The sequence below is a fragment of the Paroedura picta genome, chromosome 1 (assembly GCF_049243985.1).
Source record: "Paroedura picta isolate Pp20150507F chromosome 1, Ppicta_v3.0, whole genome shotgun sequence".
Classification (NCBI taxonomy): Eukaryota; Metazoa; Chordata; class Lepidosauria; order Squamata; family Gekkonidae; genus Paroedura; species Paroedura picta.
In genome coordinates this window covers 174012944-174030643 of record NC_135369.1, presented here as the reverse complement: position 1 = coordinate 174030643, position 17700 = coordinate 174012944, and the positions used below count along the sequence as shown (strand labels likewise).

At 44.1% G+C, this 17700-nt stretch overlaps 2 protein-coding genes across 4 annotated transcripts in view; one reads left to right on the top strand and one right to left on the bottom strand.

The window, feature by feature from the left end:
* Positions 1-17700, bottom strand: part of FOXO1 (forkhead box O1) — a 456870-nt gene that overhangs the window by 105010 nt on the left and 334160 nt on the right. The gene's annotated exons all lie outside the window — the stretch shown is intronic.
* On the top strand, positions 3033-15661 carry SPATA24 (spermatogenesis associated 24). 2 transcript variants are annotated; one of them, XM_077312480.1, is made up of 6 exons: positions 3033-3164; positions 5467-5532; positions 9050-9180; positions 12503-12573; positions 13441-13543; positions 14443-15661. In XM_077312480.1, the coding sequence occupies exons 1-6, from the start codon at positions 3084-3086 to the stop codon at positions 14531-14533; spliced, it is 543 nt and encodes a 180-aa protein (XP_077168595.1). In that variant the 5' UTR covers positions 3033-3083; the 3' UTR covers positions 14534-15661. The 2 variants fall into 2 exon arrangements, with proteins under 2 accessions (XP_077168595.1, XP_077168588.1); XM_077312473.1 differs by having other exon boundaries at positions 9050-9249.

The window sequence follows — 17700 nt, the reverse complement described above, 5'->3', positions numbered from 1 at the left end:
TTTGTCCTGCTGGTTCTGACCGACACGGCTACCCACCCAAATCTATTGTCATAATCAAATCCTTACAATGGATTTAAAAGGGAAAAACATACTCCTTGGTCATCACAGAATATTAAATACTGCAACTTAGACAGCCAGAGGTTAGAAAATGGCAACCAGATCATTTGTACAACCCCCGCTGTGGAAAGGATCCATCTCTTTGTTGGTTACAGTGTGCAGAGCAATTCCCCTTTCCCTTGCCCTGCCATTTCAAGAATGTAAAATTCCTTTGTGTCCATTCACATTCACATAAATTATTCTGGTTGTAGCAGCTGAGCTGAGAGTATTGTTGTTGTTGTTAGATTTCTTACCCGCCACTCCCAGTGACTCATGGCAGGTTACAAAGTCTGTACAAAAAAATAGTAGCTACACTGAAACCTTGCCAGTAAGATAAACTTTTTTTTTTTTGCAAAATTTAAGTCGGGAGTAGAAATAACGTTAATCGGGTTATCAACCTAGAGGCGGGGCCTCAAGTCCTCCTGGAATTATGACTCATTGCCACACTAAAGGGATCAATTCCCCTGGAGGAAATTCCCCTGGAGGCTGTCATTGTTGGCCCAGCCAGCTCATGGCAGCTAACAACATAATGAAAGAAATAAACTAACCACCCAGTTCCCCCCTCCACCATTGTTTCCAGGCAATGTTACCTGCATTTTAGAGGAGGGGCTCAAAAGATCTTCCTCCCAACCCAGCCTCAATCAAATGCCTGGTGGAAGAGCTCCGTTTTGCAGGCCCAGCTGAACCATTTTAGTTCCATCAGGGCCCTTAGCTCTTCCTGGAGCTCATTTCACCAGGTTGGGGCCAGGACTGAAAAGGCTCTGGCCGTGGTCAAGGCCAGGTGAGCTTCTCGCAGGCCAGGGACCACCAGCCTATTAGAATTTTCAGAGCAAAAAGCTCACCTTCTTCCTATCCGGAGACGCGCTCTGAAGTGTGCACAATACAATAATAGGGGTGGCTTTGCACCTTGGAGGTCTGGTGGATAAGGACATGCCTATGGCTGATACCACTCTTTAGCCCTGCTCTGTAGCCAGGTCACAGGAGACCCTGCAGAACTGAGAGGCTCCGTTAAGGTCCTCAGCTCTCCCAGGAGCTCATTCCACCAGGTTAGGGACAGGACCTAGAAGGGCAATGACATCCCTGTTTGGCCCAGGGATTCCTCCCTTGCAGACCTTGAGGGCAGAAACAGAAAGTAGCCCTTCAGGGCTCACTCAAATGTATTCACATGTATATACAACAGGTTTAGTGGGTCATTCTTCCTTCATTGTACCTGCATTAGAATTTTAAAAAATAAAACCCTGCCTCCTATCTATCAAGTTTTGGAAAAGATTCAGATGGGTTGCCATGTTGGTTTGAAGCAGCAAGACAAAGTTTGAGTCCAGTGGCACCCTTAAGCCCAACAAAGTTTAATTCTGGGTATAAGTTTTCATGTGCACACATGGTTTCACACAAAAAAATTATTCCTTGAATAAAACTTTGTTGGCTGTATTTTTATACCTTGCTTTTCACTAGCTAAAGGTATCTACTGTTCTGTAAAGACAGTTCTAAGAGAACCATGCCCAGCCCAAGGTCACCCACCTGGTTGCATGTGGAAGAGCAGAGAATCAAACCTGGTTCTCCAGATTAGAGCCTGTCACTCTTTACCACTACAACAAACTGGCTCTCAAGTTTTAGCAAGCTAAGTTTTGGCGGGAATTCTGCTTAACATTTTTATTCTCCTTATGGTTTTATGAACGGCAAGTGAACCCAAGGGATCTAGGAACTCAGTTTGTTTCTTACCTCATTATGCTGCATATTTGTAGGATATCTTCATGATACTGTTTATTAATTTACTGCTAATTTACTCTGTCCTTATATCTGCGCCAAAATGATTACTATTTCATTGTATTTGAAGAAGTGTGCATGTACACGAAAGCTCACAAATATGTTCATGGATGTGTGTATTGTACCATCTATTTGTACTGTGCCTCCATTTCTCCATTTACATTGTAAGCCTCCCTAAGCCGCAAGGGAGAATAACGAACAAATAAACCAGAAAAGACAGAAAGGAGAAAAAAAGGAACTTTGTAGGTCTTAAAAGTGCCAGTGGTCTCAAATGTTATATCTGTGGAAGGATGCATGCACAGGAAAGCTCACACCTAGGGTAAAAAGTGCCAGTGGCCTCAAATTTTGTACCTGAGGAAGGATGCATGCACAGGAAAGCTCACACCTAGGGTAAAAAGCTGCCAGTGGCCTCAAATTTTGTACCTGAGGAAGGATGCATGCACAGGAAAGCTCACACCTAGGGTAAAAAGTGCCAGTGGCCTCAAATTTTGTATCTGTGGAAGGATGCATGCACAGGAAAGCTCACACCTAGGGTAAAAAGTGCCAGTGGCCTCAAATTTTGTACCTGAGGAAGGATGCATGCACAGGAAAGCTCACACCTAGGGTAAAAAGCTGCCAGTGGCCTCAAATTTTGTACCTGAGGAAGGATGCATGCACAGGAAAGCTCACACCTAGGGTAAAAAGTGCCAGTGGCCTCAAATTTTGTACCTGAGGAAGGATGCATGCACGGGAAAGCTCACACCTAGGGTAAAAAGTGCCAGTGGCCTCAAATTTTGTACCTGAGGAAGGATGCATGCATGGGAAAGCTCACACCTAGGGTAAAAAGTGCCAGTGGCCTCAAATTTTGTATCTGTGGAAGGATGCATGCACAGGAAAGCTCACACCTAGGGTAAAAAGCTGCCAGTGGCCTCAAATGTTGTATCTGTGGAAGGATGCATGCACAGGAAAGCTCACACCTAGGGTAAAACTTCGTCGGTCTTAAAGCTGCCAGTGGCCTCAAATGTTGTATCTGAGGAAGGGTGCTCACACCTTGAATAAAACTTTGTTGGCCTAAAAAGATGCCCCTGCCCTCATAATAACCTTGTAGCAGAGCCTCCCCTCCAGGCTAGCCCCCATTTTAGTAGCCCCCATTTTCACTTCATGGGCGGAGAAGAGCGCGCGGGGGTTGGCCCGGCCGGGGTGGGGCGCGCGGCCTCCCCTCACGCGCCGGCGCCCGGGACAAAATGGCGTCGCTGTTGGTCTTGCGGCAGTTGCGAGACGTGATCGCGACCCAGGAGGCGCTGGCGGAGCGGCTGAGGCGGCAGGTGGGGGGCGCGGGCGGCAGGCTGAGGAGGGGCGCGGAGGCGGAGGCGGAGGCTTCGCCGCGGCTGCCGTGAGGGAAGAGGAGCTGAAGCACAAGCGGCGGAGTCCCCGTCCGCCGAGCCCCCTCCTCCGCAGCCGGCCTTTAGGAATAGGACTACGCGCCCCGCTTCGCCCCTCCCGGGCATGGAGGGGTTATTCCCCCGTCCTCGGGGGGAAATCCTCCGGCAGCGGGTTTGCGAGAGAAAAAAAGGAGAGCCCCTTCATGCCGCGCGCCATAAAACCACGGCCCCCAAAGGCCAATTTATATGACGCTCGCCCTGGCATCAGGGGCGACCTTTAAGTGAATGAGCAAGGTCACGGAAGAGTCGGGCCACTGGCTTTTCCTGTGTTTTTCCAGTGCAACCCCAAGCCAAAGTTATGCCTCTCTAAATCCATTGAGGTAAATGGGTTTAGGGGAAGAGTTGGTTCTTATATGCCGCTTTTCACTACCCGAAGGAGACTCAAAGGGGGCTTATAATCGCCTTCCCTTCCTCTCCCCACAAGAGGCACCCTGTGAGGAAGGTGGGGCTGAGAGCTCTTAAGAGAACTGCTTGGCTAGCAGCAGTATTGGCTGTGAGGGGCCCAAGGTCACCCAGCTGGCAGCATGTGGAGGAATCAAAGCCAGCTCACCAAAAATTACACTAAGCTGGCTTCTAGGTGTAATTAAAACACAGGAAAACGTTGTTAGGTGCGAAGTCGTGTCCGACCCATCGCGACCCCATGGACAATGATCCTCCTGGCCTTCCTGTCCTCTACCATTCCCCGGAGTCCATTTAAGTTTGCACCGACTGCTTCAGTGACTCCATCCAGCCACCTCATTCTCTGTCGTCCCCTTCTTCTTTTGCCCTCAATTGCTCCCAGCATTAGGCTCTTCTCCAGGGAATCCTTCCTTCTCATGAGGTGGCCAAAAGTATTTGAGTTTCATCTTCAGGATCTGGCCTTCTAACGAGCAGTCAGGGCTGATATCTAGGACTGACCGGTTTGTTCGCCTTGCAGTCCAAGGGACTCGCAAGAGTCTTCTCCAGCACTAGAGTTCAAAAGCCTCAATTCTTTGATTCCTTATGATCCAACTTTCACAACCATACATTGCAACTGGGAATACTATAGCCTTGACTAAACACACTTTTGTTGGCAGGGTGATGTCTCTGCTTTTTAGGATGCTGTCTAGATTTGCCATAGATTTCCTCCCCAGGAGCAAGGGTCTTTTAATTTCTTTGCTGCAGTCCCCATTGAGAGGGCCAGATGCCATGATCTTTGTTTTCTTGATGTCGAGTTTCAAGCCAACTTTTGCACTCTCCTCCTTCACCCGCATCAACAGGCTCTTTAGTTCCTTTTCACTTTCTCCCATTAGAGTGGTATCATCTGCATATCTGAGGTTGTTGATATTTCTCCCTGCAATCTTGATCCCAATTTGTGACTCCTCTAATCCCGCCCTTCTCATGATGTGCTCTGCATACAAACTGTTAGTTATTCGGGTGTCTGCTCTTTTCTGTGAAACACTAGTCGTGATACGCAAATAGCATTGCCAGCTTTAGTGCAAGAGTGCAGTATTAGGCTTGCCAGCTCTGGGTTGGGAAAAATCTGGAGACTTTGGAGGGTAGAACCAGGAGCTGATGGGATTTGGAGGTAGGAGGGACCTCAACGGAATCTAATGCTAAGGAGTCCACCCTCCAAAGCAGCTATTTCCTCCAGGGAAACTGATCTCTTTTGTCTGGAGATGAGCTACCTGCTTGGGAACTAGCATCACTGCTCAGTTAGTTCTGCATCTTGACTCTTAATCGGCCCTTTCTGGCAACAGCTTCCTCACCCTCTTCCTATAAGTCATGGTTGGTGATTTCTGTTTCAATATGTCTGGGGACATGTTCATGCACATGAAAGCTTATACCCAAAATAAAACTTTGGTATCCTAACAGTTCCAATGGACTGAAATTATGTTCTGCTGCTTAGACTTATATGGCTATCCACCTCCATATTATATGTGTGTACTCATTCAGTATCAAAGCAGGGAAGTCCCGAGAGATCTAGCTTCTGAACCTGGGGTACAGTGAGCCATATCTGGTGAGGGAAAGTGGGCAAATATTGGTTTGGCATAGCCATTTCTAGAGCCCAAGGCTCTGCTAAGTTGAACAGGAAATCACTTTGGTACACTAAACACTTAATGTATGTGAGAAAAAAGACTTAAAAATTAACCAATTACATTCAGAGATGCTACCAAATAATTTGCTCTTTGCAAGTATTTTAATAAATGTGGCATCCTTTTTATAGATTGCAATACTTGAGAAGAATTCTGTCAGCAGGGTGGAATATGAGGCTGTTGTGAAGAAGCTAGAGGTAAGTAACTTTTTATCTGCTGTGTTTACATATTCATCAAGGTTTTTGCACCGAGTCTAGAACACATCTGTTCAGGTCTCTTCAATATATATTATTTCTGCTCTGTTAAAAAGTGGGTCATAAGGAGAGTACAGCGGGACTTAAGGCGGAGAACAAAATTTGAGTACAAGGGCACTTTTAAGACCAAAAACATTTTATTTTAGGTTTGAGCTTTTGTGTGCATGCACACTTCCTCAGACAGTGAAATAGGAATCAGAGTACTGATATAAAGAGAAAATTAGTAAACAGCATCAATAGTGACTATATGCTGACCGATGCAATTTTTGGCAGGTCAGTTAGTGACTTTCAAGTGCTTCCATACTTAGAAGGGGATCATCTCCCTCTTCTCCTTCATTTATCTCCCCCTGAACAAGACTTCCAATATGAACCTGCGTACTTTCCCCAAATTGCTCTAATGGAAAGCACTGGTTGTCGGATAAGATGGTCCCCTCAACTAGATGATTCGGTAAAAAGAATGTTAGTCTCGGACAACTTAAAGGAACTGCGCAAGAAGCTCCTTGTGCCCAGTTCTTGCCAGAATCTTCTTTCCTTGTATGTTGAACTCACTGACAAGTTGAAGCCTGTCCTAACCAAAAAAAACATCCCACATAGTCCGACAACGGGCTATTTTGGCAAACCTTGGTTCGATAAAGACTGCATCAAATCAAAGAAAGATCTAACAGCCGCTTACAAACGGCATAATGAAAACGGAGCTGGGTCTTTGAATAACAAGCCTTTACAAATTTTAAATCTTAAGAAAAAGTATAAAAATTTAATAGCTCGTAAGAAGAAAAAATACAGTCTTGAGCTCTGGCAGTCCTTAATACAGTCTGTGAAAAATAAGAACACCACTCTCTTTTGGAAACTGACCTCAGGGGTGAAGTCAAGTGGCAGAATGACTACTGACCTATGCATCCCCCCACAAAAGTGGGTCACTTACTTTCAAAACCTTTATAACGATTCTTCAGAAATGAACCAACCAGGCACATTGGAGGGGCTTCCTGAGTGGCTTCCAGTCACTCAAAATGAAGTAAAATCACTTATTAATCAGTTAAAGGGAGGCAAGGCCCCGGGGCTGGATGGGATCCCCCCTGAACTTCTAAAGAATAATGAGGAATGGTGGAGCCCAATATTAGCAACTCTTTTTACATCTATTAATTCCTCAGGTCATATTCCCAGTAGTTGGCTGACAGCAGTGGTTGTACCTTTATATAAGACTGGCAAACGAAGTGACCCAGCAAACTATCGCCCTATCAGCTTATTGAGTATTCCCAGCAAATTATATGCCAAACACCTACTAGAGAAACTCTCGAGTTGGAGCGAGCAGGAAGGGCTGATAGGGTCCGAACAAGCTGGCTTCAAAGAAGGTGCCTCCACTATCGATCACTGCTTGACTATCCAACACCTAGCAGAAAAATACACCTCTGCAAAATCTGCTCTCTACGCTGTATTTGTTGATTTTAAAGCGGCCTTTGATTCCATCTCTAGATCTCGCCTCTGGAAGAAATTGGAGAACTCCTCTATTGACCGACGGCTTCTTGCCCTTATTAAATTATTATACCAGGGTACAACAATAAGGGTCAGATGCAGCAACCAAGGCCACCTTACCAATCCCATTAATGTTACGAAAGGAGTTAGAAAAGGCTGCATCTTAGCTCCTACATTGTTTAATATTTACATTAATGGTATAATTAACTCATTCCAGGACAAGGAATTTCATCCTCCTAGTTTAGCCCATCGTCCAATTCCTATTCTCCTTTATGCTGATGACGTAGTTTTACTTTCCAGAACTGCAGTAGGACTCAAAAGAATGCTAAGGAGGCTTAGCAGTTACTGTAAAGAAGAACAACTACAAGTAAACTACAAAAAAACAAAGGTCATGATTTTCGGCAAGAGGACCAAACCAAAAATTTGGAAACTAGACAACTATAAAATTGAAGAAGTCCACAGATTCAAGTACCTGGGAATTGTATTACAATCTTCATGTGCTAGGACTGCGCACTGTCAATATGCTGCTGAGCAAGCCCAAAGATCGGCTAACAACATTCTCAAATTCTATCGAACCAAGGGGAAATACTTTGTACCAGCTGCCCTAGAGCTCTACAAAGCCAAGACACTTTCTCAGCTGCTTTATGGCTCCTTTTCAGGAACCCCAACATCTAGTGTTATGTTACTGGAAAGGGTGCAGTCAATATTTCTAAGGAAGATCATCCAGCTCCCTAAGTGCGTATCAAATGCTAGAGTGAGATTGGAAACAGGTATGCAAAGTGTGGAAGATAAGATCTATGTGTCATCGATCCTATATTGGCTGAAGCTAACCTATGACCCAAAGCGATTGTCTGCTTTGATCTTAAGAGACAACTTCCAGTCAATCTGGCTAAAAACTGTGAAATGCAAATTATCACAGCTTGGCTTTATGGAACAACAGCTAGCCTTCATACAGCAAGATCAAGCTAAATCCATAATTAAACAAAGGGTCAAGGACATCAGTCGGCAAAGGGATCTAGCTAAAACACCAGAATTTCTGTGTCCAGATAGGATCCGATACACACTTGTTCCAGCTCCATACCTGTCAGACCTAGAATTTATCACCCATAGAAGGGCCTTCGCCCAAGCAAGATGCTCAGCTCTACCCACTGCCGTGCTGGAGGGGCGTTACCAAAAGAAACCCCTTGCTCAGAGACTCTGTCCTTGTGCCAGCGGATGGATAGAGTCAGATGAACATGTGCTTCTGTTCTGCCCCATTTATGACACTATCAGACGCACCTTTATCCAGCCAATTTTGAACACTTACCTGAGATCTTCCACAAAGGAGAAAATCAAGGTACTGCTTCAAGACGAAGATAAGCAAATAACTCTCTGCACAGCTAAATTTTGCACCGCCGCCATGAAATTGCGTACTCGGTATATGGATCAAAAAATTTTCTTTGATCCAACCTTATAAGTACAAAGCCATTTTTTTTTTAAACTGGTAACTTAGAGTATGTTTTGAATACTGACTATGATGTCAGACTTTTAACATTTTTATAGTATTGGCAGTTTTCCTGCTTTTTGGATTGTCTTAGTTTTAACTGTATGTATTTGGGTTTTGGTCTGAATGACCGTGAATAAAATATTGATTGATTGATAGTAAACAGCATCATGAAGATAGCCAACAAATACGCAGCATAACGAAGATCAAATGCATTCTTAGAATAATACATTGAGACCATCAATTCTTTGAATTCAATTGCTATTCAAAAAAACATAAGGGGAAATAAAATTGCTAAGGTTAGTAATTAATGGCAGACGCTTTCCCAATTGTGAAAAGAAGGTGGGGAAATATTTTTAAATACCTGGGGCTGATAAAACAGACAACAAGCTTCAGAGAATTTTCTTTGCCTATTAATACAACCAGATTCTACTAACTCCATTGCTTTTGTTAGCAAATGAAGTCTATTAGGCAGTCTAGTAACTTAGTTTGTCCTTTAATTTACAGAAGGAAGAGGAAGAACATGCAAAGACCAAGAGTTGCCTGGCTAAGGAATCTGAACACCTGGAGTTTGCCCTTGGGGAGATTGATATTCTATCGAAGCAACTTGAGAGGGAGAAACAAGCGTTTGCCAATGCGTATGATTGTAAAATGGAGGGGAAGTGTCTGAAAAGAGTTGGTTTAGAGAGTTGCTACTCCTTAAAAATGTAGTTAATATAGTAGGAATGGACGCAACATCAGTTTATTTATTTATTAATTATGTGATTTCTACACTGCTCTACCCCCCCTCGAATTATTGCGGGGCAGTTTCCAACATTTCATAATTTACAACACAGATGGATTCATAGAACAATATGTCAGTATCGCATTAAAATACAATAGTAATTAAAACCGGTTAAAAACAAGCAAATAAGCCATCCATTAGCCCAGGGGTCCTCAACCCCCGGTCCGCGGCCTGGTACCAGGCTGCAAAGGCCATGGTACCGGGCCGCCAGTGGCCGCGCCTTCCTCCCCCCCCCGCAGCAAGAGGGGGGGAAGAAGCAGGCACGGCCGCTGGCGTGCCAGCGACGCAAACGCGCATGCGCGAAGCTGCCGCGCATGCGTGTTTGCGCCCCCTGCTGGCGAAAACGCACACACGCTGCAGCTCTGCGCATGCACGTTAGCGCCACCTAGTGGCGAAAACGCGCATGCGCGACAACTGCGCGTGCACGTTTGCGAGCAGTGGTGGCGGCCGGGCCCCCGGCTCTCTCCAACCCTCGGAGGCAGTCCCCGACTACTAGAAGGTTGGGGACCGCTGCATTAGCCAATCAAAGTCATCCAGTACTGTTAATATAGTATTATTTCTAAATTTTTCCCTAATTAGCTGAATTAATGATGTCATAATTTTAGGGGTGGGGAGTTTGAAGGGCACCCATGGTAGTCTTGGTGTTTATTTGCCCCAACCAAATTCCTGGCGGAAGAGTTCCGTTTTGCAGGCCTTCCACCAGGTAGGGGCCAGGATTAAAAATGCCCTGGGCCTGGTTAAGGGCTATGTGGCCTGCTAGGTAATTCCCTGGGGCCACCAGCCTCCAGGCAGGCTATGCTGGAGCCAAAAGCTAGTTGTGGTCCAACAGTTCTTCTCCCATACTAGTGCTGTTTGCCTTTGCTGCTGGCACTCCCTGACGGAAAGACAGCTTCAGTTGCCTTCCCTCATGTGCTTTGGAGGCTGGAACAAATGGTCCTCGTATTGGAGAAGAGCAGCTGCATCCCACAATCTGTACTATAACTGGGCTGAAAGGGAAGAAGTCTTAGCACGTGCTGTAACCAACTGTCCTGCTGCTCTTGGAGCGTTCCCCATGCATGGTTTCTAGAAGCTATTCTGAGGGGGCTGAGAGACTTTCTCCTGCCCTCTCTGAAATCTGAGAGAAAAGGTGTGTCTCTCTGACCCTAAGCCTCTCGCATAAAGTACTACTGAGTTCTAGGGGGTTTAAGATTGCATAAGAAAGCTCAGGATTCCAGTCAAACTGTATTTACGTTTAGTCTGAAACATGTCCCAGTTTGTTTAGTGCAGTGGTTCTCAACCTTCCTAATGCTGCTACCCTTTAATACAGTTCCTCATGTTGTGGTGTCCCCCAACCATAAAATTATGCAAATGTTATTTCCCGGAAATTAAACCGAAAGTGACCAATGTCATGAAGATCCATTGTTCATGACGGTATATAAATTGGTTGTTTTCCGGGGGCACTGCTGGCGCGGCTGGCAGCTGAGCGCGGGCACCTGCAGGAGGAGCGGCAACAGTGGCGGTGCCCCCCCAGCCAAGCTGTTCACCCTGCCATGAAAGGGTCATTTAAGCCCCATAGGGGTCCCGACCCCTAGGTTGAGAACCACTGGTTTAGTGGAATGAAGTCCTAAATAAACGGGCATGCGAATGCAGCAATGGGGCAAAATAAGACAATAATCCCCCTTGATGTGGGGGGGGGGCGGGGGGGTTGGTTTTCAGTTGGCAGAGAAAACTGCCGACATGAAGGTATCCTCATTAATATCCATCCAAACTGAAATGCCAAGTTGATCCTGTACAAATAATAAAGTCACCATTTGGAGAGGGATCCTGCTTCAGACGCCTGTATTTCTGGCAATGACGAGCAATGCAGTCTCCACAACTGCTCTTAAAGCACAGTACGTTTCACAGCAGGCTGCATAAGCCTCCCGTCTGCTCAGTGCTGGCAGGCAGCAAATAAATGAGAAGTCAGTGCCTTAAACTAGATGTGATATACATAGCAAAATATTTCTGGCTTCCCTTTTTTAAAAAGTGACTGTAATTTGTCACAGAACTTGGAGAGTAGCCCTCAGGGTCACAAATTTTAATTTCCAAAAGCACTTCATTGCAATTAAAGTTGAACATGTGCTGTAGATTTTTAGAATTCAAAGCTAAACGCTTGCTGGTTTCCAGCCACAGGCCTCTCTGCTGGAAACTGAGGAAGGCACTTAATTTAAATGAGAGGAGTTTTAAAGGCAGCATCAATCAAAGTCCGTCCTGTCCCTTGATCGTAAGAGAGGCGACATTTCTTGATTGGCAAAATAACCTGGAGAATTGTTTTATAATTATTACTATACAATGAGGGAAATGGAGCACACAGGAAATGGTTATATGTATGAGCAAGCGAGATCTAATGTGGATAATCTGTGATCAAGTTCTTTTATGGTTTTAAAAACCAATTATCCCCACACAGCTGCTATGAAAGCTGAGGAAGTAGCACTGAGATAGGAGGTTTGAAAGCCATCTATATATTTTCCCTCTTCAGAGGTATCAGCAGCTTCAGGAGGTAGACTTTACATCTGGGAAACAGCATGGTGACAAAGGATTGTTACCTTCCACTGGCACCACTTCTGCAGTGTTTGAAGCTGCCACAAACACACACAAAACACTCTAACCTCCGATCTCCTGTGTATCATTTAGTTAGTATGGTCATGGCTGAGGTTATACTTGAAATAGGATATTCAACAAACCATCTAATGGATTTCACTGGACCTGCATTTTTTTTAAACAACTTTTCCCGCAATATATAAACGCCCGTACCTACACAGATTTAGGGGTGCTCAAAACCCACTGATATCACAATACCTTCCTCTACACAAATTCAGGCTGCTAGTGATATTAAAAAAAAAAAGTCTGTATAAAATCCTGTGCTCAATGTCAGTTGCGAAATCATATTGTGATATCATAGCAAAAACTTAAAGGAATGCTGCAGAGTATGCAAATCCACACACTTAATTGATATAACTTTATGAATATTTGCTGTATAAACTGGGCAGTTCTGAAAGTGAAGCTTGCAAATCTACCTGAGGGATGTGACTCTCCAGTTCCTAACAGCTTTGAAAACCTTTAGATGTATTTAATGCTGTTGGCAAGTTGTCTGTGCAACTGAGGCGGTAAACTATTTCCAGCTTGTAAGGTCTTTCTTGCTGTTGCTTCTGTTTTAGGCTTTCCAATGTGAAAAGCAAAGTTTTAAAGGAATCAATCCAAAAAGACAAGCTGAAAAGCAAATGCACTGGTAAGTTTGCTCTATTACTATGTTGTGCGAAACTGTCATGATAACATATTTAGGTGTATCCCAGAGATGTCTTCAGTGTATACCAGATGGTGAAACATGTGACTACCATGAACACATGCAAAAGTGTATGGTACAGCCAAGATTGGCTGCAGTTCACTGTTGAGCAAACAGCTTTTAGCAAATCCGGGCATGCCACTAGGGTAGTGTGTGAAATAATGGGATCTACCAAAATACTCTGTGCTTCCATAGAATCATAGAATAACAGAGTTGGAAGGGACCTCCGGGGTCATCTAGTCCGACCCCCTGGACAATGCAGGACACTTCTGTTGTAAAAGACATTGGTGTCTTGTCCTGTATTGAGGATGAAGTCTACCATCACATGGGACTACACTGACTACCTGTGTCTTGCAAGGTGAGGGGGTTAGTATCTCTGACAGCAAGAGCACTGTCTGCAATACATGTGCCCCCAGATCACCATTTTGAGTGTATAAAAGGTGTTTTTTCAATATGTCCCTAAGCATGTTTACTGAGATGTTCAATTGAATTAAAGGGATTTACTCCCTAGCAAGTGTGCAGCGTTACTTTGTATGCGGTCTTTGCCCATAAAAAGGTACTAAAATGGTGTGGGGGCCCAGGTATACATATCCCAGAAGCATTGTGAACCCTTCCTGTTTGTGAGGATAAAATTCAGAAAGAGAGTGTGTTGTAAGTCACTGGGGTCCCATGGGGGAGGAAAGTAAAGTGTAACAGGTAAATAAATACATTGTTAAGAATAATGTGAACATATGCATGCCATCTGCCCTGAATTCTTGAGTTTTACTGTGCGGAAAGTTCAAAGTAGCAATTTTTTTCAAATTTCTCTTACAGAAATTGAGAGCCATATTCAGAAACAGGAGGACATTCTAAACTCCAAAGACAATGAGATAAAGGAGCTGCACCACTTTGTCAACAGACAGAAGCAAACCTTAAAGTAAGCGTTTCAAACAGAAACTTTTTCTGTCCACTTGACAGGTGCCATTAACACCTGTGGGCATCAGGCATCTCATATTTCAAGACTTCAAGATGATCAATTGGAAACACATACCTTGGAATCAAAAAGCCTTTTTCTTCAACAGAAGATAGGGTGCATTTCTAGCCAGTTTCCTGCTATCGCTGCAGATTACCAGTTCATCCCTTATTCCGTTCCTAAGCCCCCCCCCCCCCCAAAAAGCAGCATTTTGGTCATGGTGGGCAGTAGCAAGAAAGTTCTGTTCTGCATGTGGAAGTGCCTTCTACCAGCAAATGGCCTTTGGATTCAGTCTGTCGTGTATTGATATTGGTAGAACATGGTACGTTTCTATTTAAACCCTGCTAGTATTGCTTAATTTTCTTTCCTCTGAAGTAAGTCATTTGAACAGTTGCTGGGTATTTTATTTATTTCTCGGGGTGGGGGGAGTAAATAAAATACCCAGCAACTGTTCACATGCTCCACACTTTGGTACTGAGAAATTCCCATCTTGCCATGCTCTACCTCTGAAGATGCTCTCCCACAGTTCCTGGTGAAATGTCAGGGACTAAAACTACCAGACTATAGGCACAAAGTCCAGAAAACCCACAACAGCCAGTTGACTCCAGCCCTGAAAGCCTTCAGCAATTCAAACACTTCTTTCTTCTTAAAATTATTACACTATTTGGAGGGATCATTCTGTGGGTTCCACATATTTTGGGAGACTCACATTCATCTTGTTAATATTTGAAACCAGTTCCAGAGATTGATAAGAACCACGTTATTTGGATGAGTGTCTCATCTTTATGAAGGAAATGCTGTAATAAGTATTTGCAGTCTGCTATTGCAACCTTTCTGTAGCAATTTTTGTTTTGTTTTTGCAGAAAACAAGCGTCTGACTTCAAAATACAGAAACAACAGGAATATTATATAGCAAAAGTTCTTGGGGAAAAAGCCAAGAAGAGTGTTAAGTAACTCCAGCAGCATGCCCTTAGAAGTAATCTGTAAAAGTCGAAGATGCATTTTTCGGTCATCGCACAAAAGAAATTCTACTGTCCTTCGATGAAGAAATTGTATAGAAATTCATCTCCAAATGATGGTATCCAGCATATTGCCTATAAGCAAAGCTTGCTACAAGCATATACATACACACCTTACTGGGATGTCTATGTAGAAGCTGAGATGGGCAACAATTGCAGAATTGGGTCCCCTGACATTTATGCATTAGCTTTATCACCTCAAGCTTGTGTGTGTGTGAGCTTGTGTGTGTGTGTGCGTGTACCAACCAAAATATATTGTCTAGTAATCCAGGTTTTGGATCTTTCTGTGAATTATTTAAATCATTCCTAATACAGATGGCAGTTTGGTGTGCCTCCTAGATTCTGTTCATCCATCCCCAGGAAATGAAAGGGGCAGCCTGAAAGACACGTGGCAACTCTTTAACTGTTAACCTCAAATGGAATCCATACGCTAAAGCTTTTAAAGCTAATTTTAAAGCTTGGTTTCTGTGGGTGTGGAAGCAGTGCTTGCAAAGGCTCTGGAGCTCACGGCTGCTCTATTCCGAACGTTCTGTTTGGGGATAGTGATATTGTTCCACAACAAAGGAAAATAATAAGGCACGTGTTCAGGGCTCCTGTTACTTCGCCTCTCCCATAATTCGGTTCTAGTCACTGAAAACATTCTGTAGCACAGATTAAGCCCTGGTTGCTCGATTGTGAGGAAGAGGCACTCTGCATAAGCTTAAGCGTTAGAGGCCCCTTTGCATCACCAGCTATACAAGTCTGCCTTAACTCTGCATGTTTTTATAGGAAACTTCTCCAAGCTTGCCTGTTTTACTTTGTCTAGTGAATACGCATTTATTACTTGTTCGCTAAGATCAGATCAGTTGTGTTCCTTGAAGATTTTTTTGTCTGTGTGGAGATGTTACATTTGCCAAGTATTTGGTTGCTGGGACAGAAAGTTCAGTATTCCTCCATGTCTCATATTCATTGCTGTGCGGAATCTACTTGTGAGTATTGTACTGGAAATTCCTTATGTATAACTGACAAGTAAGCTTCTGTTTTTTGCCATTTTTTAGCAATATAGAAACTTTGTTTGTGCCTATGTGGCTTATGGGCTGTTTATGTCAGCACTTTTCTGATTTTTCCAAAAACCATACCATTAACCTCTTTTCCTGAAGCACTCCTGTACTTTCTGTATGTTAAGTCAAAGACGACTTGACAGCACTTAGGTTTGTTGTTGTTCAATTTCTAGAGCACATCTCTTCTGCCGTGCTCGAGGTGGGTTACAACATATTAAAAATACATAGATACTTTAGGAATTGCATATTAAAGTTCTAAGTTTGTCTGAAGGACCGCCTTTCTGAATACATCCCGCAGAGAGCTCTTCCATCAAGCAATGCCAATCAGCTAAGGATCCCTGGCCCAAAGGAAATACGTTTGGCCTCAACCAGAGACAGGGCCTTTTCGTCCCTGGCTCCTGCTTCGGGGAATAAGCTCCCGAGAGAGATCTGGGCCCTGCCTGAACTTTCTGAGTTCCACAGGGCTTATGGTTGAGCCCAAATATATTCAAATCTTGGACCTCCCTCTTGCTCTCCCTTCCTCTTCTAACACCTCCTAGTACCCAACACTTGGTAGGCTACAAATCATGGGTCCAGTAATCTTGGCCGCTGCTGTTGTGGCTGATTGTGGTTCTGTATTGTTTTTTACATGGAAAACAGTGGTTTTGTTGTGTTTTATATTCTGCAAACTACCCCAAAGCTGTATGTCCAAGAGTCGGTATACAAATCCCTAAATAAATAAACCCTAAGAATAACTTAACTATCCAACATCTAACTTGGTTAATTAATTCGTAACTACCTATCCCCCTTATTTTCTGCCCCCTTCCCTGATTGTGCTGTAGCCTCCTATGTTTCAAGGTACTCCCAAGTTTTTGAAGGCCTCCACATCCAAGAGTTACCCTCTCCCGCAGTGCTAAGTCAGCCACATCCTGCTGCCCTTCACCCACATTTAGGAACGTTCTTGACTTCCAAGCCCTCAGTGCTAATCATTTGGCTGTTAGCAGCCCTACCACTTGTGGTGATGCTTTGTTATCACCCAGTCTGCCAAGACAGAACCTGGAACGGCCGTCTAAAACAGAAGGTTTTATGGAGTTTGAATTGCATAGCTTCACAAGTCGCCAACTCTATCGGTGGTTCCGCAACGTATCTGATATCATAGCTGTCATCAGTTACCAGGCGGGGAGGCGGAGTCAATCTATAGCGTATCTGTCTTCATAATCTTGGTTGAATATTTTTTAAGTGGCATGAAGCACAGCTATGACTCTATTATAGCACTGGCCTGCACCACAGAAGCAAACACCATCCCTGCCGTAATTCATTGTGCCTTTAATGAAGGCACATTCGCCAGTAAATCAGGTGTCGACAGGACTGTGCGATGTATTGTGACTGGCCTGTGTTTTGTCAGATCATCTGGGGATAAAAGCCCCCCTGGACTCTGTGTGAAACCACAGTCAGATCACCAGTCGTACAGTCCAGAAATGCTAACAAGTTACTCATGGGGGGGATGTAGTTTTTCCAGTCGTGGATTGAGTCCTTCAGTGGTCTGGAAGTCGGCACAGCAGCTTTCTGTTTAAGAGTACCCAGTGCCAGGAAGCAAAACCAGGGGCAGCTCTTGGCCTCTGTGCCTTATTTGTTGGCCCTCCAAGGAAAGTGCATGACCACTGTATGAAACAGGATGCTGGACTATTTATTTATTTTTATCTATTTTTTAAATTTCTGTACTCCCCTCATGGCTCAGGACCACATACTATTTCAAAATATAGCAAAACATATAGATCAAAATAGGTTAAAATTAGTTTAAAATAAGTAACGACAGCTCGTTTAGGTCAGTAATTACAACCCATTTCCATGAAGCCAGGGTACAGTTTGGTGGCCTCTAAGAAATGGAGGTAGTGACAGATTTTATTTTCCTGGGCTCCAAGATCACTGTGGATGGAGACTACAGCAAAGAAATTGGGTGCTTGCTCCTGGGGAGGAAAGCTATGGCAAATCTAGACAGCACCCTGAAAAGCAGAGACATCACCCTGCCAACAAAAGTACGTTTAGTCAAGGCTATGGCATTCCCAGTTGCAATGTATGGCTG

Bases quoted from the DNA above. Each gene is read 5' to 3' on its own strand.
- SPATA24 (XM_077312473.1), top strand. From the start codon at position 3,084: ATGGCGTCGCTGTTGGTCTTGCGGCAGTTGCGAGACGTGATCGCGACC. The intron at 9,250-12,502 runs GTAGTTAATATA...CTTCTGTTTTAG, and splicing joins AGTTGCTACTCCTTAAAAAT to GCTTTCCAATGTGAAAAGCA. The intron at 13,544-14,442 runs GTAAGCGTTTCA...TTGTTTTTGCAG, and splicing joins AGACAGAAGCAAACCTTAAA to AAAACAAGCGTCTGACTTCA.